The sequence below is a fragment of the Rhinichthys klamathensis genome, unplaced genomic scaffold (assembly GCF_029890125.1).
Source record: "Rhinichthys klamathensis goyatoka isolate OS25496 unplaced genomic scaffold, OSU_Roscu_1.1 h1tg000095l_1, whole genome shotgun sequence".
Lineage (NCBI taxonomy): Eukaryota > Metazoa > Chordata > Actinopteri > Cypriniformes > Leuciscidae > Rhinichthys > Rhinichthys klamathensis.
Window position 1 is genome coordinate 539,367 of NW_026606634.1, and position 22,740 is coordinate 562,106.

Consider the following 22,740-nt stretch of genomic DNA (forward strand, 5'->3'; position numbering starts at 1 on the left):
TTTCCCTTGTGCATTTATACACGTGCACTTCAAAAATGGTGCTGATTGACACGCAAAAAAAATATTGATTGAAATGTATTTGACATAGAATGTACTTAAAGGGATAGCACACCCAAAAATGAAAATTGTGTCGTTTACACACCCCTGATCAACCCCACCCTTTCTCTTACCTTAAGACTTCTCTTTATTCCTTAGTAAAAGTTGGTCTCAGCAGCTTTGTGTATAGGTTTTAAGAGAAAACTCTTACCTAAGAACGTTTACTGCTATTTAGGAGAACTCTTAGTGGTAAGATAAAATGTTTTGTGAGTTCGGCCCCTGGTGTGTTACATAAGGAATGTGTAGAGCATTGGGAAGCCAGGACCAGGACTGAAAACCACCGCTCTACGTCAGTGATAATTAAGCCTGTCCTGAAGAGCCCTGCAACACGTTACACATTTTGGATATCTCCCTGATGTAACACCTACATTTACATTACATTTAATCATTTAGCAGACGCTTTTATCCAAAGAGTGAGAGCAATAGAAGCAATTAAACAACAATATGCAAGTCCTGTGACCCTTCCCAGTTTAGTCTAACGCAGTCCACATGCATTTAAAAAGAAAAGAAAAAAGATATAGAATAGAAAAGAAAAATAAAGTGTTGGTATTGTTGCCGAAAAAGATGCGTCTTCAGCAGTTTCTTGAAAATGGCTACAGACTCATCAGCTCGGACTGAGTTAGGCAGGTCATTCCCCCAGCAGGGAACGGTCCAGGTGAAGGTCTGTGAAAGTGATTTTATGCCTTTTTGAGATGATGGCACCACGAGTCGACGTTCACTTGCAGAACGCAAGCTTCTGGAGGGCACATAAGTCTGGAGAAATGAGTTTAGGTAAAAGGGAGCAGAGCCAGTGGTTGTTCTGTAGGCAAACATCAGTGCCTTGAATTTGATGTGAGCAGCAATTGGCAACCAGTGCAAGTTTACGAAGAGAGATGTGATGTGCGTCTCTTCGGCTCGTAAAAGATCACTCTAGCTGCAGCGTTCTGGATCAGTTGCAGAGGTTTGACAGTGCAAGAGCATTACAATTGATTTAACTTGGCTAATAGCACCATGGTGGTGTCTGAAAGCTCCACAGGAGGCATGAAGGCAACAAGGCACATCCAAACTCAATCATCGTGTCACATCCCATCCCCTGAGATACCTTCATCTGATCAATTTTTGAAGGCAGGAAGGATGGCTGCACACATATTTAAAAAATTTTTGTATCAGATATTCAACTAATGAAATATATTTTCAGTAGACAAAAACTCCATAAAACAGTTTTGAAAGTTGAGAGTTTTGAAAATGTGATCAGGACCTTTATGCAGAGCATGCCATTGTAAAGTCTGTGTCCCTCACACACTCGTTTTCATCCATGTAATATTCAGTATGGCATCTACCCTGACTAAAGTCTACTAGTAGAGAGTGCAAGACACGAAATGGGTCAAAGACATCCAATTATGCAAACAAACACAGTCAGTTCTGTAAGCAGATGGGGCAAAACATCTAATGTGTCAAAATAAAGGTCTTACAGCGTAAGGGGCCATTGAGACTTTTATAATTGCATAATTGAATAATTCAATATAAAATTGCTTAAATCGAAATTAAAATCCTAGACAATGAATGCCAAAGAACGGGTGGCTTAATATGATTGTAATTACCAATCAAGAGCTCTATAGAAATAATGTATCAATCTTGTGAGACTTTTACTGCCATTTTATATGTGGTTCAATGGGTTATTGACCCTTATTGGGAAGAATAGGGGTCAATAGAGCCATTACTTCCTAAATTGACCTTTCGGTTTACCAGCAATATTAAATATTGGGTGAGTTTAAAAGCATACTGCACGGATATTTACAGACTAAACATCATGACTCATCAAAACTTAACTTTTGTCTTATCACTGCAACCACATGTAAGCCTGCTGGGTTATGACCAAAAAAAAAAAAAAAACACTTGTCCTAAAATGACCAATGAAAAGAGAATTCAAGATCTAGTTGCTTAAAGCTCTGAATGTCTCACTGCACCTGAAAAAGATTTACAACCCATTTTCAAACATTGCAACATTAATTTACTCCAACATCACATATCAGTCCATTAGCTTGATATCAGCGATGCATACGCCACATGGGCTACTGGTTTTAAAACGGTTTATGACCCACTATAAACATATTTGCACATGATAAGACAAGAGGCAGCAGGGTTAAGCAGAAAGACTCCTGACAGAGGGAAAATCTCTTGGAAATAAAACTATCAATCTAGAGCCTCGTTTTAAACAAGCCACCAAACAGCTATGCGCTAATGAAATGAAAGGTTTGAAACGAGAAGCTTTTGCAGCCATGTTTGGACTGACATGATTGCGTCATAACAGATTTTACACTTGTTTTGGAACATGCCGTTCTTGTGCACAGATAACATGTCAGGAGGACCCAGCAGTGAGGAATCTTGGCTTCTCAGCCTTTTCCTTATATAGACCACATAAAGGGCCAAAAACAAATTTATTTGATGTACTAACTTACATGAATCGATATTAAAGCCAACTTTAACATTAGGCTATTATACACACTGGATAAAAATAATGTAATACTGTAATTAATTGTGTCCAGGGATGGTTTGATACATTTCTGTGACTGGAGTGTGTGCTGTGCTGAATAAAGCCTTTCCCCTTCAATTAGTTTTGTCATAACTCTCTGAGTGTTTGGCACGGTAATGGATATGACCATATTGATATGTTTAGTCGTGGCGGAATAGCCTAGATCTGCTATGCTGCTGCTGCAGAGCAACAACAGGAACTTGCTACTGCCAATACACACACACGACACACTGCTGTAAGTGAGCAAGACATGCTGATGCTCTACAATATAGAGAACATGAATGACCCGTAGCAGATCTACACAGGTGGAGCTGGGGAAGGGGAGGGGTTTCTGAAACCACACTGCAACTTCCACAGCAAATGCTGACCAGGTATTTAAATGTTGAGCAGTGAGCTCATTGGCTGCTGATACAGCAGGAACCAATCAGCTGTGCCCTATAGAGAATGATGTGATTGCAAGCAGATTGAGATTGACTGTGCCATCTAGAGTTTCATAACAGAACTTTGTTAGTTGGTTTCCCCACAAGAAATTAGACATCCAAACAAATGTTTACTGAATTCTTATAAATGTTATTGTAAGCAAGAGTGAATCTTTCTTGACCTGTGGGACGGGTCCAACACGTCCTCACACTTGTCATTACATTTAGTAGTGGGATATGATTTAAATCGGTTTACTTACATAGGTTACTTACACTAAGCACGGCTTTAAATAACGTTCTAGGTGCTTCGAAAGTTCAATCTCCTCATTTAGGAATTTAACAGGCATGTTAACACCGTGTAACGGGTGTAGTTAACACCTGACAACTGCAGGTAACGTGGTCAAATCACTATTTATTATGTTTACTCACTTTGCTGTGGAAGTACCGGTACGTGTTACCAAATCTGCGCAGATCATGCATCATGATATATTAAATACAGTATTGCGGAGTATCTGCAATATCTGGCTTAAAGGCAGGGTAGGTAAGTTTGAGAAACTAGCAGAAAACTGCTGGATTTTGAAAGTACTCCCACCAAAGCCACGCCCCCAAAACACATGACCGCGTGATGCCGACCGCTCAGCTGGAGGACGCGTTTACCAGTCCCGAGAGGAGAGGAGCGCAGTGCATGGAGTGACATCACCTTTTTTTTTTTGCCTGCGCTGACTGTATGGTACAGGTGGTACTGGGAATTTTGACTGCTCTTTCTCTGCCATAATTGTGATTCTTCCTAGCTTCCGGCTGGTACGTGCCTCTCCTCTTTCGAAATGAGCGAGACAACCGGGTGCGCGCATGTGGGCGGCTCCTGTAGCAGCAGGGGTGGTTGGTAGCGAGGGAGAGTGACAGTCGCCCAGCCAATCACTGCATTCGTTCCGAATGGAAAGAGTAGCTGTGTTTATTGCAGCCCTGAGGCCCCGTCCACACTACTGCGTTTTCGTTTAAAAACGGAAACCTTTTGCTACGTTTGCACCTCCCGTCCACACTAAAACGGCAAAAACGGAGAAGTTTAGAAACGCTGCCGATCCGTTTTTTGTTTTGAATCTCCGGAGGGCGTTTTAGTGTAGACGGGTCAAAACGGAGGACTTTAGAAACGATGACGAAGTAGAGGCTCACACTCGGCTCTATGATTGGGTGTCATCAGTCATGGCGTATATCTTTGCTAGCAGCTGTTGTACAAGTAAATTCTGCATTTTACAGCGCTATAACTGCCTACATGCGCCGGAGTCAAGCTATTATTCGAGCGATCTGTGACAATTCCCGTGTGCAGCGGCGGCGTTGACCGTACATGGAGCGTCGGTTTGGGGTTAACCCAGAGCATGGTGGGATAATTTTATCAATGAAGTTGTGTTTACACCGGCACACGCATGCCCAGTGTTGGTGAATGGTCACGTGATCCGCGTTTTCAGTCGTTTTAATGTGGACGGAGATCAATTCTAATACGCAGCTAAAACGCTGGTGTGGACGGAGATCGTATTCGTTTTTTAATTATCCGTTTCTAAACCAAAACGCAGTAGTGTGGACGGGGCCTGAGAGGACTACAGACACTCGTTTTTTATACTCTCCTTTTCAGAGTACTTACATTTTAGATATGTAATGGCATATAAAGACAGTTTAAACAAATTTGGGGAAAAGTGTTTTAGAAACAAACTGCCTACCCTGCCTTTAATTGAACATGCACGTTGGTGCGCTTGATCATTTGCATTGCAGCAATAGCGAAAGTAGCCTAAAAAGAATTTGGTAAAAAGAAAAGACATTGTTATTTTCCTACATCCTAATTTTTTTTTATGTTCTTTGTACTGATGAATAAGAAATGAATGTACCAAATACAAATTTTATAATAGCCTATATATAAGCTGTGAGTTTATCTGGTTTATTTATTTATTTTTGGCTAGTAGAAGTTCTGAATGGCCGGTAACTTAATTCAGAAGTTTTGAACTGGCCGGTGAGTGAAAAAGTTAATTTCAAACCCTGTTTGCTATCAGTCAAACATGCTTTACACACAAGAGTATGAATGGGTTAAATGATAAATAAATGCAACATTATTCATATCTAATGATAAGCTCCAACTGAGGTACATATTAAAAAAATAGGTTGCCAATTAAAACAAAACAAAACAATGAAACACTTTCCAAAAAAGAAAAAAACTTTTTTGGAACTCGTTTTAAAATGGAACTATTTTCAACTTAGGCTATCAGTCATAATATGCATCCATACACATGTTTTAACAAAAAGCAATTACTTGAAAGATTTATATACAGTAAGCTAAAAAACATTTTGTATAAAGTAGGCTAAAAAACAGTCATATGTAATGTAATGCCACACAAAAACAAACTCAACCGGGCTAAATTACGATTCAGCCCATCACGGTCCCAACTTAACCAAATAAACACACACACAGTGTTGCTTTGAATTCCAACTACCGACGGTTTTCCGATTATTTATGAATAACGAGGAAAGCGTAGTCTTACTGTAATTACACTGCAGTTCCCAGAGAAGCAGAACACGCCATGAGCTCGCGATCTCCAGCTACTGATCCTTCACTGGACGGCTGGAAACTCAGATCATGACGCACGAGTGTGACGTGGCCGCAGCCTCCGGCTACATCATCACGGGCACGAGCACTGTTTGTGTTTGTTCTCTTATGTTTCCACAGTTTATTATTAACAAGTACCAACACTAAACGGGTTTGTTTGAACAAATTTGCTTTGACTGGTGAAGTAGGACATTCTTGCTGGTTAAATAGATCAACTATGCTATTTTGCACATTTGCTACATTACACCATCAAAAAACATTGGTATAATAACTATATATCAGATGTGTGTGTACTTTTTGCAATTATACGAACACGCAGCAATTGATTTAGCTAATTATAGAATCACACAGTAAGCATGTCATTTTCTAGAACATTCCACAGGGGAATGTTCAAACATTATAATTCCCTCTAGTTCATTGACAATCGTTATGCATCTTAATCACTTTGAAATACATTTTTGGATATGTTTTAGCTTACCTCAAGGGCATCCAAGATGTAGGTGTCTTTGTTTCCGCAGTAGTTTCAATTTTGATATTTTTAGGTCAAACCGTTCTTGTCTGTCAGTCATATAATGCAGGTCTATGGTCACCACCTCAAAGAGCATGCACAGAGAAGTCCAAATTAAACATGATTTAATGACTCGTAAATGTAAGTACACATTGATGGCCTAAGACACGAAACGAGCGGTTTGTGTGAGAAAACGAAAAGTATTTATATCGTTTTTACCTCTTGTAAACACAGCCACGTCCAAGTGATCTGAGGGCGTGGGCGCTTCGGTCTGTGCGTTACAAGCATGGCCGTAGCCAGCTATGAGGTCACCGAGGTCCGGACCTCGGTCATTTTTTTACATTCAAAAATAACATGTCAAGCTCTCTGAATGATTAATTAGCCGTTTAAACCGCCTCATATGAGTGGTTGCAATTCATGTTGCTGCGAGAAGCTAGCGCAAGTGAACGGGGCTTGAGAGCGCGCGTGAGTGAGAGCGCGGGTGCCAGATCAAGTGTTGCCAGATCCACCTAATGGAAAGGTGGCAGTAGCTAGTCTTCTGGACCTGTTTTTCTGATTTAATGTGACACGTTAGGAAGTTATTCAAGTGGAAAGTTGCATGTTAGGGTTAGTGATATATTATCCTTATTTCCAAAACACAAGCTTCGAACTTATTTCGGATTTGTCAGTGAAAGTGTTAACGGCCGTAAGAACTAACGATATCTATGGATTTTTAAGGTAATCAGCTAACCTACTAAGTTCACTTTGTTATTGGTGTTTTATGCTATTTAAATATCTAAACGTTAGTGTGAAGAAGAAAAATTAAAAAACTTTTAAATATCAATCTGCACATGCGAGGGACATTGGTTATGCTCATTTTTGCTTGCTCCTTTTAAGTTATCTTGAGTTAAACTGCAAAAAATTTCATGAAGCACATACAAAAGACCTGAATCGGAAGCGATGTGATCTGTTTTCCGGCTTGGTCACGTGACGCTCGGCATAAAGCTACCACATTCGGTAAGACAAACGCAATGATCATCGTGATTATCTGTAAGAAATAACACTATCAAAAACAATAGCATAATAGATCTGTATGTTACAGAATGAAATTTGCCAAATAACTTACTGGCCAGCAGGAAGACGGCTCATGCTGTTTAGTTAACCTTTCACAAAGTCATCATAAAAACATTAATTAAAGCAGTGTTTCTCAACTAGCAATCTATTCAGTCAGCATATTTGTGTTTGATCTGTGTGAATTACAGAAATATAAGACTTGTTAGACCTACTATTTTTCTATATTTCTTTGCACAAAACTCTCCAGAAAGTGCCATTTAATGGTTTATTTTTCAAAAAATATTTACGGGGGGGCATACCCCCGGACCCCCCTAGTGAGAGCAATAACATAATAAATACCAATTTAACCCCTGTATGTGTCAAATTCCTTTGAGAAAAAAAGGGTCGCAGCTTGAAATGTAGGTCCAATGGCCTCACCATTATTATAGCACAATTCTTTACACCTCACCCCGGACCTCTCTAATTTTCAAACCCTGGTTACGGCCTTGGTTACAAGAGGTAAAAACTATATAAATACTGTTAATTTTCTCACACACTCGTTTCGTGTCTTAGGCCATCAATGTGTACTTACATTTACGAGTCATTAAATCATGTTTAACTTGATTTCTCTGTGCATGCTCTTTGAGGTGGTGACCATAGACCTGCATTATATGACTGACAGACAAGAACGGTTTGAACTAAAAATATCAAAATTGAAACTACTGCGGAAACAAAGACACCTACATCTTGGATGCCCTTGAGGTAAGCTAAAACATACCAACAATTAATTTCAAAGTGAACTATCCCTTTAATACCACGGCATTGTCAAATTGCCTTTGAGTACAGTCAGAGACAAAAGCAATTCACAAACTTAATAGGATTTTCTTGTTTTTTAAAGAAGTCTCAAGGTCACCAAGACTGCATTTATTTAATAAAAAATAGCAATAAATAATGTGAAATATTATTAGAATTTGAAACGTTTTTATGCAAATATATTGTAAAATGTAATTTATTCCTGTGATCAAAGCCGAATTTTCAGCATCATTACTCCAGTCTTCAGTGTCACATGATCCTTCAGAAATTGCTGATCAAGACAAATTTCGTATTATTATCAATGCCGACAACTGTCTTTACATCATATTAGAATGATTTCTGAAGGATTGCACTGAAGACTAGAGTAATGATGCTGAAAATTCAGCTTTGCGTCACAGGTATACTTCTTTCAAACATGTTAAAAAACAGAATTATTCCACATGTTTGACCTGTTGTGTATTTACTAATTGTGCATTTATAATTAGATCTGAACCTTTATTTGAAATGTTCTTTTATGTACTGGACGTTACTTGTGTCCACTCTGGGCTTGCAACAGTTCAAGTCAAGGTCCAAAGGGAAGCAGTTCACAAAGTCAATAACAAAGATATTACCAGATGCATCATTAAAACACTTTTCTGTTTTAATCGATCTTCATGAATATATTTACACTAGTTCTGTCTTGGCAGAATATTAGCATACCGTCTTTGATTAGACAATACAAGGCTACTGAGTTTTTAATTATAAACAAACAAAAATGTACAGGTCAAAACACTGAATTGAAAAAGGTTCACTTATACAAATAACAGCAATTCTATCTATCTATCTATCTCTCTCACACACACACACACACACACACACACACACACACACACACACACACACACACACACACACACACACACACACACACACACACACACACGGACAATGTTCTCAGTCAGTTCTTTCAGTTCAAATGTGCCTTGAATAATAGGCATATAAAATCTCCAAATGATTTTCCTCCGATCTGAACTCCAGATCCAGGCTCGGCTGTTACGCAGGGCCCAAATGAGCTTGTGCTGAAGGTCTTCTGTTAGGACTCTACGCAGAGATAAAGATAGGACTGAATGGTGTTTGACAGGTGCGTTCAGCATCACGGCTGGTTCATCTTGGCAGCTTCAGCTTTAATGAGAGAGATCAACTCCTGATTGATCAGGAACACAAAGCGGAGACCTGCAATCTGGACAGACAAACAAACAGATGTGCTTTATTGAGCATGTTTATTATGCAATAACAGTATCAGATAAGATGATAATACTTTTATTTTATTTTAATGGCAACATTTTTAGAGTCAATCATATTCATTCATTAATGTCATTTCAACATTTAGATCCTCAAAAATATACACATCTTGTTAACCAGCTACAAAAACTATATGACATTCTGTTTTTATTGACAAAGAGCTATCAATCCCTCTAGTTTTTCACGATTGCTGAAAACAAGGCAAAATCAACATAATATTGCTTTCCCCCCCATGATTCTGCACCATTCGTCATTTCATCGCATAATATTAACAAAAATTAAAAGGTCTCTCAAAAAATAAAATTATAATGATATAAATTGAACTATCCCTAATCTAATGAAAGTTGTAAAGCATTATTTGCATGAGGATGTGTGTATGTATCATTTTTATTTCAGTTTTTTCTAATTATTCAACATATGACTAGATACCTGATATTCATATTCTCAAATATGCATTAGTAAATGTATTTTGTGTTTGAAATGTAATAATCATGTTAGTTGACCAGTAAGTTATAATGAGCACCGCCATGTTTATGTTTTTCTTAAAGGGGTCATATAATGGTACATGCACTTTTACAAGTTGATTGTACTGAAATGTGTGTTGGCAGTGTCTGTTCACACAACCATCATATAATGATAAAAATCCATCCAGTGGTTTTGTTTTAATCTCCTTATATGTTTTCCCCTGTCTAAAATTGAGCCGTTCGTTTTTGTGACGTAAATAAAACGGACGCCCCTCCCACGATTGTTGATTGACAGCCGCGACAGCCGCGTTTCAACACAGACCCGCCCTCGCTAGCTGTCAATCATAGTCTGTGCGGACCGGCGCGCTCATTGTTGATATGCTGGAGCACTGTCTATGAGCAGAATGGCGTCTAAGCGATTGTGGTGTTCTGTTCTTGGGTGTAATAACGAACACAGTCATTTTAATGTTCCTAAATCCGAACCGCTGAAGACGCAGTGGCTGAGTTTGTTTTCGAAGGGAATATTCCCCACGAGCAACGTCAATGCTCTCAGTTTTGCGCGAATCATTTCACACACCAGACTGCTTTATAAACGAGGGTCAGTATAAAGCTGGATTTGCTAAGAAGCTGCTCATGAAGAAAGGATCGGTACCAGATATTCGTGTTCCTGCTGAATCTCCAGAACAACTGAAGTGAGTGTAACGTTTTATTAAACTTTATATTACTATTTATATTAATCCTTGTAAATCGCTAGCTACACGCTTCACAATGAATGCGTCTAAGGTTTACACTCAGGGTACATTACGGCATGTTTTCTATGTATGACGTTCTCAATATAATGCATAATCCCACGTTTATACAGAACAACGCGTTATGGTTATTGTGTTATTGTGTTACAAACGGTGTACGCCAGAGCCGGCTCTGGTGACGCATAGAACAGAGAGGCGGGGTGAGCAAAGCTCATGATCATTTAAAGTCATATACACTGAAACGGCGTGCTGAAAACAGAGCTGTTTTTGACCAGGTAAAATAAGTGTTTTCTTGCAATACTAATGAGAATTTTTAATTAAAGTATATTACAAACTTTTAATTTAGACCCTAAAGAATCATATTAGCTTGTACAAAAATGGCATTATATGACCCCTTTAACATTTTAACAGCTGTAATTTTGTGATTTAAATGCAAGTGTGCCCCTCCATACCTCCATCACAGAGTTGTTATTGAGTTTCCACTTGTTTCCAGATAAAACTGGTCGTCCATCAATGTAAATGGGTCTCCGCCCTTCATTAGCGATGAAGAAATCTCCATTGTTTTTCAGTTTAATGATCCCTGGTGTTAGAAAACAAACATTAATTCATTTATTATAGTGTTCACATAACTCAATGCCACACAAAAGTCCAGGTGATAATTCAAAGCATCAAAATGTTTAAAAAGACAGGAATCATCTGTGACATTAAACACTGGCTGAAATGATTATGTGCTTCAATGTAAACTCACAGCTGACATGACAAAGGAAAAGGCTATGGAAAGCATGGACTAAATTGAACATTTCTGGTTCGCACGCTTAACAGACATGGCTGATGTTTTACAAGGATAACAGTGAATAGAAATATTTGCCATAACAGCAGTAAACCTAAACGGGATGCTAATGGATAGCCAGTGGAATGTGACACATGGACGCTTGAAGAAAGTGCAGTTTAATGTGCGCTGCAAAAGTAGTAATTGGCCTCGTTTACACTGTCTGTGAAATGTGACCCAATTCCGATTTTTTGCTCATATGTGACACAGATCAGATGTGTTCTATGACAGTGTAAACAGGAAAAAAAACGCATGCCTTCGGATATTTCGAGATCGGTTTCAGGTCTCATCTAGCCTGGTTAAAACCAGATCATTCTCAGTTGTAACCGAGTTATGGTCTGGCAAAGCGTCATAGACAAATCATTTCCAGTGGGGCGTCACCAACGGACGTCGCGGATAGAGCTAAACCCAATCAGAGCGATGAAGGAGATGACGTATGCAGAGCGGCGGAGAAACATCTCCGAGTGTTGTTCTTTGCTCGGTTTTTAACTAAAAGGAAACGTTCAAATCGCTTAAAACAGACGCGATAGCTGATTGGAACGAGTGATGTTCGACGGCGGCATCCATCTTTGTAATGTAGGCTACAAAATCTGCTTCAAAATCCCAGCGCTGTCATCATCGTGTAAAGCCCGCCCCAACGTTTCTGATTGGTGCCTCGATTTCGACGGATTGGAAATGGGCTTGAATGAGCTCTTTGCCAGACTAACTTTCAGAGCAAATCTAAATTTGCCGGAAGTTGTCTGGGTTTTCCCAGGCTAGGCCTTATTCATATGTGGAAATAAATCAGATATGTGGCAATGCGACTCATGTAAACAGGCAGATCGGATTTTCTGAGGCATTAGGCTAGTCTCCGCGGTTTAATGACGAGAGCAACATCTGCAAAGGGACGGATGGCCCGACGAAACGTTGTGTCGTCGTAGGAGAGGAATGTGGACACACGTTGACACAATAGTTTTTGCGTGCATATGATATGCACTTTATGGCGTGTAATACGCACACACTCCACACCCCTAATCCTACCCAAGGGGTTTACAGTGTGTATCATGCACGCAAAAACTATTTTTGGTGTATAAATGGCACGAGAAATAAAATTACTGGTATAGATACGCACTTTCATGAGATTGTGTTGTATGTTCCCACCAGTCCTGAAATCTCGCACACAATAACTGAAGCATATGCGCAGGCTGCAATGATGGCCCTTTTCGTCCTCCTCCGCCTCAAAATCATGCTGATGTTTGGTGAACTTCGCATATATCACAAAGCTAGCATCAAGCATATTTTGCGTTCGTCCATCTGTGCAAGAACCCCCTTTAAGCATGCGCGATTCAGATAGTAGGCCTATGTCAAGTGTAAAAACATGAATCGGATATGGGTCACAATTGAAAGAACGTGTAAACAGACGGTCAAAAAAATTGGATATAGGCAACAAATCAGAATTGGGCATCAAGACCTGCAGTGTAAACGAGGCCATTAAGTCACTCAATCACATAATTCCCTCTCTTTTAAGAAAAGTAACAAAAGTGTTGTTGTAATAGTTTAGTGAATAAGTTGTATAAGTTTAGTGGTGCAAAGCTATATTTAGCATCCAGGAGCAGGACTGAACACACACAGACAAATGAAAGCACTGTGCAGTTCAATCATGAATGTCATGAATAATGATGTTGAATTGTCTAACCCTGTTTTCTGGAGATCTTCCATGCAGGTCCCTCCAAAGACAGATCCACGTCTATCTGCTTGTCTTTAGTAGCACGACCCAGTGTGATCTGAAACGTGTCAATAGAGTTTGTTACTGGTCGTTTGTGGGTGAACGGTTCCTTTAAAAACACCTCACACTGCATTAGATGACTAAATATCAAAGCACTTATACAAAGATAGCACAAAAACACATTTCAAGTGAAGCATTTGACCAAAAAAAAGTTTGATAATGGTTTTTAAAACAATAGATAAAGCACAAGTTAGTTCTTAGAAAAGCTTGTACAGCAATAGATAGAATAGAAGATATTTTGGTAGCACTTTATTTTACAGTCCTGTTCTGCATTTACATGCCATGTACTTTACTATAGTAATCACAATACCAGTGTAAACACCAGTGTTGTGTACTCGAGACTCGGACTCGAGAACATATTTTAATGGTCTCGGTCTTGTCATGGACTCGTGTGCAGTAATGTTATGTGTAAGAGCACTTACTCATTGTAATAATTGGAAGTCATAATTGTAATAAAATTACCTTTACACCACCTACTATGTGGCCTTTTAACCATTACAGTGTACATGATTCCATAGTATATTTGATTTACTTTTTGAGTATGGTGCCAAATTTATTGTTACCACCAAATATTTTACATATTCTTGAAGATATCTTTAGGTCCAACCTTAGGTTATCCAACCTCTCTGGTCTCAATCTCGACTCTCTTTGGTCTCTGTCTCGACTCGGACTCGACCCTCTATAGTCTCGGTCTCGACTCGGACTCGAGTGAGCTGGTCTCGACTACAACACTGGTAAACACTACATACTAAACCAGAACTTACCCTAAACTTATGCAGTTACTTTACATTACTCAGAACTTTCTTGTGCAATTAGTAAGTGTCTTTAGTTGAAGACACAATCACAACTAAAAAGAGATTTGAGTCTCCTTTAAAGTTCAGGTACAAGTCAATGCACTGATTTGACATATACCGAAGGGATCACAGAAGCACAATAGAGGTTTACCATTCATACACACTTATAATGTCAAAGCACAATATTCCTGTGTTTAGCAAATGTTCACTGACCTCTCTAGATCTCATCAGATATCTGACCATTCGTCCACGTAAAGCTGCCAGCGTCTGATTATCAAAGTCTGGTGAATTCATGCCTGAAATAAATACATTACACAATTACTTCAGTGATCACCATTCATCTCATAACCATATTGAAAACAACGTCACAAATCTGACCTGTGATGCTGTCCACTAACACCTGCCAGCGAGGAAGTTCCTGCTCCAGTTGTCTGATCTCACGCTTCTGATGTCTGTCCGCAATCATGAGCTCTAGAAGACATGCAACATAACATGTCAGACAGCATTCAAACAACTACACTGACACACACTAAAACAACAAGAGGCTGTTTGAAATAACTCACCATGCTCCAGGACTTCATCTCTGCTGTCCCTGATGAACATGATAAATGATCAGAAGTGACACATGATTATCACAAAAGGCTGCAACACATTATGAACCAGAATATAGAGTCCTCCAGGAATTACATTTTCTCCAGGCCAAAACCTTGCATTTTAGCACTTCCAGTTCCAGAGTTCTGAAGTCAATGGGTTTTTTTAATGGGTTTTTGCTTAAATGCCTGAAAAAGGTCTGTGGTGAACACAAGCTCAAGATAATTAGGGCCCGAGCACCGATGGTGAGAGGACCCTATTGTTTTTGCTCCGTTTATTATTATTCCGCTTCTTCTTCTTCTTCTCCTAAATTAATTGCATTTTTGAGGGCCTAAACATGCTCGAAAACTCATGAAACTTTGCACACGCTTCAGAAGTGGTGAAAATTTACGTGTGATGTGGTTTTCAAAATTGGGTGGGGCAAATTCGGTAAATTATTGCCCCCAAATTTTGCCCCGGCTCTACGTTTCACGTACAGGTATGAAATTTGGTACATACATGTAATGACCCAATACCTACAAAAAAGTCTCTTGGAGCATAGCCCTAAACACAACAGGAAGTGAGCTATTTTGAACTTCCTCCTAGATTTTGTGCATTTTTCGTAATTTCCTGATGTTGTACTTTAACGAACTCCTCCTAGAGAATAAATCAGATCCACATAATATTTTGTCAGTCTAATCTTAAGGCCTTTGCGACGTTAAATTGCGAAGATCTAGAGTTTTCGTCGAAGGATGTGACCTCGGCGGCCTGACAAAAATGTAGATGTGCAAATCCAATTTCAGCCTCTGGGTGAAATATGCATCATCAGATAACTTCTGTGTAAATGATGCAGTTCCGATGTTGCTAGGCAACCACAGACAGCCTGCAGTAACTCAGGCATACAATGTCCGATCTGCCCCAAACTTCACATGTGTGATAAGAGTCCTGTCCTGAACACATGACCATCCTCATATTAGATTATTGTAATAGCGCCACCTGCTGGTAGCAGGAAGTGTGATAAAAATAAATGACTTTGACATAGTCCTCCGGCTTAAACATGCTCGAAAACTAATGAAACTTTGCACACACTTCAGAAGTGGTGAAAATGTACATGTGATGTGGGTTTCAGAATTGGGTGGGGCAAATTACTTTAACATATTCCCCCTATATTTATATACTGCCCACCGTGCTCTGTCTTCCTAAAGCCACCGGGTGGCGGTGGCACGGGTGCGAGGGCCCTTTCATCGCTGCTTGCAGCTTTAATTTCAAATTGTATTCCAATACCCTCTTTGTGATTTGTTTTTAAAGCTTTCACTTGTCTTAAAAACACATTAAACATCATCAAACAGGTTATCTTACACACTAGTCCACTTTTACATCCTCGTGTTTATAATCGCACTCTTGCCAACTATTATAACTCACTTTCAAGGAAAATATATTTAAATAAACAGTTGTCAAAAGCTTAGTGATGGTGTCGTTGAAGTCAAGCGACCGTAATGTAGTTCGTTTATAGCCTGCATTTAGCTTTTTACTTCTGCCGATTGTATTTAGGTTGAAAGTTGTGTTCATTTGAGAGGAAGATTATCATCATGAGAAAAATGTGTAAGAATCATAAACTTTCACTAGTCACAGAGCTTATTCCTGCAATAATCCAAAAGCTAATAGGAAAAATCCTATTGGGTTTTGTCGAGATGAACCAGGGTGATGCAAACTTATGGAAATACATCATCACTGCAGCGCTCTATTAAGAAGGGGTGGTGATGGCGCAGTGGATAAGACACATGCCTTTGGTGTGAGAGACCCGGGTTCGAATCCACTGTGAGACACCAATGTGTCCCTGAGCAAGACACTTAACCCCTAGCTGCTCCAGAGGCGTGCGACCTCTGACATATATAGCAATTGTAAGTCGCTTTGGATAAAAGCGTCAGCTAAATGAATAAATGTAAATGTAAGAACTAATGTTATATGTAAACTTTAGAAAAGGACAAGGTGTAAAATACTTAAATGTGTTATGACACACTAAAAAAAATAAGTTGAATGGGATTATCCGGCTAGGTGTGCATTGGAGACAAAGAACCAGCCGTCGCAAAGTGGAGTGTGCTAAAACCCAAAGTACACTTCTCTTCTTAGGCGTATGCTAGGGTCTGCGTACAGTGTGCATAACGCAAAATATCGTCATCAGTTCAGTACGCACATACCGTAAACGTGGATGAGAGACTGTGCAAAGAGGTTAGAAAGTAGCCGTATTTGTACAACTCTAGCCTAAAAGATTATAAAGCGGTGCATGTATGCTAGCATGCACGTAAAAAAGGAAGTAACTTTGTACTTAAATGCTGCGTCCACGCCATCTCATAATTACAGTCGTTTCGAGATGACAGCACGTGATGTTCTACTCGGTTATGGAAACACTATCAACGCCTAAATCAATATGCAGGGGTCATGTGGTACAAGTAGGAGCTCTCAGAACACAGCTACGACCGTGTAATGCTTACTGATAGCACCGCAAGTACATGCAAGTTAATAATACACCGCTAACACAGTGCATGAATGTGTTTTCTCACGGTTTTCTGGTGGCTGATGTGACATTCTGAACTGTGTACTGCAGCATAACAACATCTAAAAATGTTCAACTTCGCTTCGTTTAAAAAAGTTAATATGCACACTGGAGGAATAAGTGTTACTAGTATTAGTCAGTGAACTCACAACACATGATGGTGTATTGTTAGGTAGGTGAGATGATAAAATGGTTTACTTACTTGAGTTTGGCGTCATCAACCACCTGCTCTGCATCAGAGAAGTTCAGCACTTGCTCTCCTTTAGGCAGAGGTTGAACTAGAAACAAATCAGATGAAATTAAATGACAGCGATCAGCACAAGCAGGATCATCAGACCGAGTGACATTTTAACAGCATCTCACCGCTCTGATCCTCCAGTAAATAATACTGCTTCAGCAGCTGCCAGTGCACCAGCAGATTCTTAGCAGTGCGTGATGGGTAAAACACATTCGGGTGCTTGTTCAGCAAATCCTGAAACACCTCCAGCTTAGGCTGACTGCTCTACTCACAAACACGAGGCAAGGGTCAATTAAATATGAAGGAAACAAAACAGAAGAGATACATTTCAAACAATTCCAAAATCTAGAAAGCATTCATTGCTACATATCATCAAATGCATGGGATTAAAGTGCAGATGTCATTTGCTCACAGAGATGATCTTGGCGAGCAGGGCTTCCTCTGTCTGGCTAAAGAGAGCTTTACTCTGGATAGCAGCGATGGCTTCTGGGTGAAGCTGTCTCATGGCCTGCCACGCCAGCCTGAGGAACAGACAAAACCCTTACGAAATGGACATTCAGATTCTAGGATAAAGTAAAGAGTAAAAAAAAAACTAAATAAAAACTAAAACTCCTTCATTATTTACTAACCCTCATATCATTCCAAACCCTTCCAGACAACAAAACCTGAGGACTGTTTTACATACAAAGCGGTAAAGACTTACTGGAGGGAAAGTTCATCTGTGTAGGATCTAATGATTCTTAATAGCAACCTGTGTGTGTGTGTGTGTTGCTTCAAGAAAGCAAACATACATCTGTGGTTTTCTTAATACTTAGACATTACCTACTTTGTACTTACTTGACTCTCATTAGAAATTTTTATATTTTGTAATAGAAAATAAATTCATTGCACCAATGTTTTGCAATGTTTTTACATCTGCCACCAACTTTATATGTTTTTATGCATGTATGTGTATTGTATATATATATATATACAAAGAAATTTGAGCGGTATTTATTTTACAAAACATTTATTCATATAATTAATTTAAAAAAATTATCTATTTAAAAAAAGAAAGTATAGTTGGTGGAGTTAGGTGACAAGCAATTGAGGAAGCCTCTTGTAATAAGACTTCATTAGTGGCTCTGCTTAATAGTCCCATTAAAATTGATGTCAAAAATATAAACGGAAATATAGTTATTTCTAACTTAAAGGAGTAGTTCACTTTAAAAAAAAACTTTTGCTGATAATTTACTCACCCCCATGTCATCCAAGATGTCCATGTCTTTCTTTCTTCAGTCGAAAAGAAATTAAGGTTTTTGATGAAAACATTCCAGGATTTTTCTCCATATAATGGACTTCCATGGGAACCAGACGGTTCAAGGTCCAAAAGACAGTTTCAGTGCAGCTTCAAAGGGCTTTAAACGATACCAGACGATGAATAAGAGTCTTATCTAGCGAAACGATCGGCCATTTCAAAAATAAATAGAAAAGTTGAAGTTTAAAAAGCACAAAAATGCTGGCCTTGCTCTGTTCTGTGATGCACGTTCGTGACTCTCCTGCTCGAACTCGTTAATCAAAATGAACGAATCTTTTTTCGAGTCATTTCGTTCGTTGAATGAACGAAATGACTCGAAAAAAGATTTGTTCATTTTGATGAACGAGTTCGAACAGGAGAGTCACGAACGTGTATCATTTGTGCTTTTTAAACTTCAACTTTTCTATTTATTTTTGAAATGACCGATCGTTTCGCTAGATAAGACTCTTATTCATCGTCTGGTATCGTTTAAAGCCCTTTGAAGCTGCACTGAAACTGTCTTTTGGACCTTGAACCGTCTGGTTCCCATGGAAGTCCATTATATGGAGAAAAATCCTGGAATGTTTTCATCAAAAACCTTAATTTCTTTTCGACTGAAGAAAGAAAGACATGGACATCTTGGATGACATGGGGGTGAGTAAATTATCAGCAAAAGTTTTTTTAAAAGTGAACTAATCCTTTAAAGTGTGGAAACAATAGCTTCAAAGAGCTATAGGACAATAGGTATATCTTTTCTGATACTATTATGAAATTAATGTGGAAAACATTCTATAAATTTTGCGTTTTGTGGAAGCCATTAGGGTTTCAGAACAACATGACGTTGATGACAGTTTTTTTTTATTTTTTATGAACTCTTCCTTTAATGTTTAAAACTGGGCCTATAGCTATATAAGAATGATGCTTTGGTCAAAAACTCACTTTGATATGACAGGGTCATACAGCAGAGCGTACCAGCGCTCCTGGATCTCCCGCAGTGTGAAGCGACAGCTGAATTTCACCCCCAGATGAACTGACGTGAGATCTGTAGTCTGAACATAAAGTACATGCACTTCAGTTCATCTCTGAACTAGCCAGCTTCTAAACACACTCAGATCTGACCGCTGACCTGTAGGACAGCATTGATGAGCAGCAGGTCATCCGTGGGTTTCCAGCGGCCCAGGTCTTTGGTTATCTGTAACGGCTGCTTGTTTTTCTTCATTCGTTTGGACATTGATGAAGGAGTGATCACCATGGTAAGAGGAGGCGTCAGAGAGCTACCGGACTTTAAACCCTACGGTTCAGAAACAACAACTACAACAAATCAAAGCACATTCAATGAAAATGAGTTTATCATCACAAACACTAAACAATTCTGTAAGAATTGAGAAAAACACCGTCACTGAATATAAACCTGTATATATTGCACCTACCTTCAAAATAAATGAAAGAGAATGATATACATCTTATTATATAAATGATTGAATTATATAAAATAGAAAAATCACAAAGTAACACAAGACACGCTACAGCAGCCATGTGGGATATTTGTTGCCTGGGACAATTATCATCAGGTGCAGTTTAGAGTAATTGAAATGTTACCATTTACATATACATAAAACGCTCTCACATTCACATGAAATGATCGTATACGCGCACAACACACAAACATGCCTTGGATATTCACATTTACTCTCACACACTTCCACTACGGCTCAGAAGTTTGGAATAAGAACATTTTTAATGTTTTTTAAAAAGAAGTGTCTTATGCTCTTAAGAAGTGTCTTACCAAAGCTGCGTTTATTAAATCAGACATCCTGTATTAACAGTAATATTGTGAAATATTAATGCAATTTAAAGGAACTGTTTTCTATGTGAATATGTTTTAAAATGTAATTTATTCCTGTGATCAAATCTAAATTTTCAGCATCATTACTCACATGATCCTTCAGAAATCCCTCTAATATGATGATTTAATGCTCAATTCTTATCATTTATTGTTGCTGCTCAGTTATTAATAATGGTTCTTATTACTGTCAATGCTGAATAGTTTTTGCTGCTCAATATTTTTGTGGAAACTATGATACCTTTTCCAGGATTATTTAATGGATAAGAACAGCATGTATTTAAAATAGATTTTTTTTGTAACATTATAAATGTCTCTATCACTTTTGAACATTGTAATGCGTCCTTGCAGAATAATATTTTTTAAATCTTACCCTAAACTTTTAAATGGTTTCGACAAAATTAAGGAACGGCACAACAGTTTTCAATAAACATAATAATCAGACATGTTTGTTGAGCAGCCAATCATAATATCAGAATAATGTCTGTAGGGTCATGTGACACCGAAGAGTGGAGTAATGATGCTGAATATTTACAGGGATAAATTACATTTTTAAATAATTTAATTTGTCATAATATTTTGCAATATTGATATTTTTGATCAAATAAATGCAGCCTTGGTGAGCAGAAGAGACTTCTTTCAAACACATTAGAAAACTATAATTATTACAAACATTTGACTGGTAGTGATTAACTCTCTCACGCCCATTTTCAGAGGTCAATTATACAGTTTAGTGATGCTTGACCAGAAAATGGTACGATTAACCACAATTAAATATTCCGCAGAGTTGTATAATGACCTTCATTACCTTCTTCTTGTCACTGGATGCGAGGTCACTCCCAGGGCATCGGATTGGCTCAATGACTGGCTGACCTTTGACCCGACTGGTAGATTTCGCGAGGCTACTCTCAACCAGTTCATCATCAAACTTCTTTCTCTTTATTGATCTATTGAATATAATGACAAGACACCTTTGATTTACAATGACGTGTACAGTAGCAGTAGTGAAGCAGACGGTAGCAGGTGAGCTCTCTTGACCTGGAGGAGCTCCTGCGTTTGGGAATCATTCCCGCTCCACTGAAGGCCTGAGCGGCGGTTCTCTTCACACCACTGGCCTCCTCGTCCTCAGACCTGCTCTGCGAAACCATCGGCCCGACTGACGCTCCTGCAGCCACGGCAGACGAGATGCCCGCCTTTACATCTACAACACATCACATTATCAACAAGAACGCATAAACACGTGAATAGAGTGTGATTATAGTAATTATTCTACACATCCGGTCAGCTTTTCAATATTTTAGATGCCACTGATCCCCCACATATTTTTAATAATCCAATTCACATGTTTTATCTAGACTTTTCCACAGACTATCTGACACTCCCCGGAGCCCAGTTTGAAAACCCCTTAAGTAGATCACCGAAAATATCTGATTATATGAAATTGCTTACAAAAAGGAGTCCTGTTCTACAGTACTATAGTAATCAGTAGCGTTGTCTGCCAAACTTTATCTATTATTGAACCAGCAAACGTAATAAAAGCTCAGTCTTATGACATATTAATGTTATTCTTCTGTTAATATAATGTTCATGTTGTCTTACCTTTCTCCATGATCAGCTGGTTAGCTCTCAGAAACCTCAAGAATCATGAATACTGAAAACAGAGAAAGAAGCGTATGAACACCGACCTACACAACAACAACAACACTATTAATACATGTGCATCGTTAGAAAGACACTATAATACATCGCTTATTTATATGTTAGATGTGTATTATATAATTGAATTACTTTGTAAGCTCTAACAGCGACAATTGTTGTATCAACCATGACACCAAAACAAGACATTTAGACATTCAAAATCGAGAATTCGGGCGATGTATGTTTTACCTTTAGAATGAGTATCGCTGTGCGCTGACTCTGAATAATATAATATAATATAAATTCAAATATTACGCAATATGTTATTCTTATATTTGATAATCAAAATAAGAAGCAACGAGGCTAAGCTAACTGGAGGCTTCTGTGGAGTTTGAAGCGTTTCCGGGTTAGACCGGAAATGTCGTTCCAGAGAGCAACAAATCTCTGTCCAAAGCTGGTCCAAAGTTACCAAAGACTTGAAATAACTGCACTGATTGTGATACATACACTGTAATTGTAAGGTATTATTAATGGTGCTAAACTTTAGTGATAGGAGAAACAAAGTTTTTTTTGAAAACTCTGAATCAACTTAGCTATTCCATATTCACTCGAAGCGCTAAAACACCACAGTTTAGCGGCACCTGCTGCTCAAAATGGTGTAAATGCAACGAAAACTAATCTCAAACATGTAGAATGAATCATGACATCTTTTACAAACCAATAGCAAATGTTCTCAAGAAAGCATATAATCTATTGAATAAATTCTACA

The 22,740-nt window shown here is 38.6% G+C and overlaps 2 protein-coding genes across 3 annotated transcripts in view; both read right to left on the reverse strand.

Moving 5' to 3' along the window:
• The window catches only part of suox (sulfite oxidase), a 137,058-nt gene that overhangs the window by 3,948 nt on the left and 110,370 nt on the right, over window positions 1–22,740 (reverse strand). Inside the window, exon 1 of one of the 2 annotated variants that reach the window (XM_056252433.1) lies at window positions 5,553–5,700. The exons of the other annotated variant lie outside the window; for it this stretch is intronic. The gene's annotated coding sequence lies outside the window, so the exon portion shown is untranslated. Of the gene's footprint in view, window positions 1–5,552; window positions 5,701–22,740 lie in introns of those variants that run through there. 2 annotated transcript variants of the gene reach the window in all.
• On the reverse strand, window positions 8,906–22,385 carry mcrs1 (microspherule protein 1). The gene is made up of 15 exons (XM_056252441.1): window positions 22,221–22,385; window positions 21,933–21,984; window positions 21,372–21,534; window positions 21,142–21,280; window positions 19,617–19,781; window positions 19,430–19,539; window positions 17,627–17,735; window positions 17,340–17,478; window positions 17,179–17,254; window positions 14,416–14,444; window positions 14,231–14,323; window positions 14,066–14,148; window positions 12,969–13,056; window positions 10,917–11,044; window positions 8,906–9,189 (listed from the first exon to the last, which is right to left on the reverse strand). The coding sequence occupies exons 2-15, from the start codon at window positions 21,940–21,942 to the stop codon at window positions 9,103–9,105; spliced, it is 1,419 nt and encodes a 472-aa protein (XP_056108416.1). The 5' UTR covers window positions 21,943–21,984; window positions 22,221–22,385; the 3' UTR covers window positions 8,906–9,102.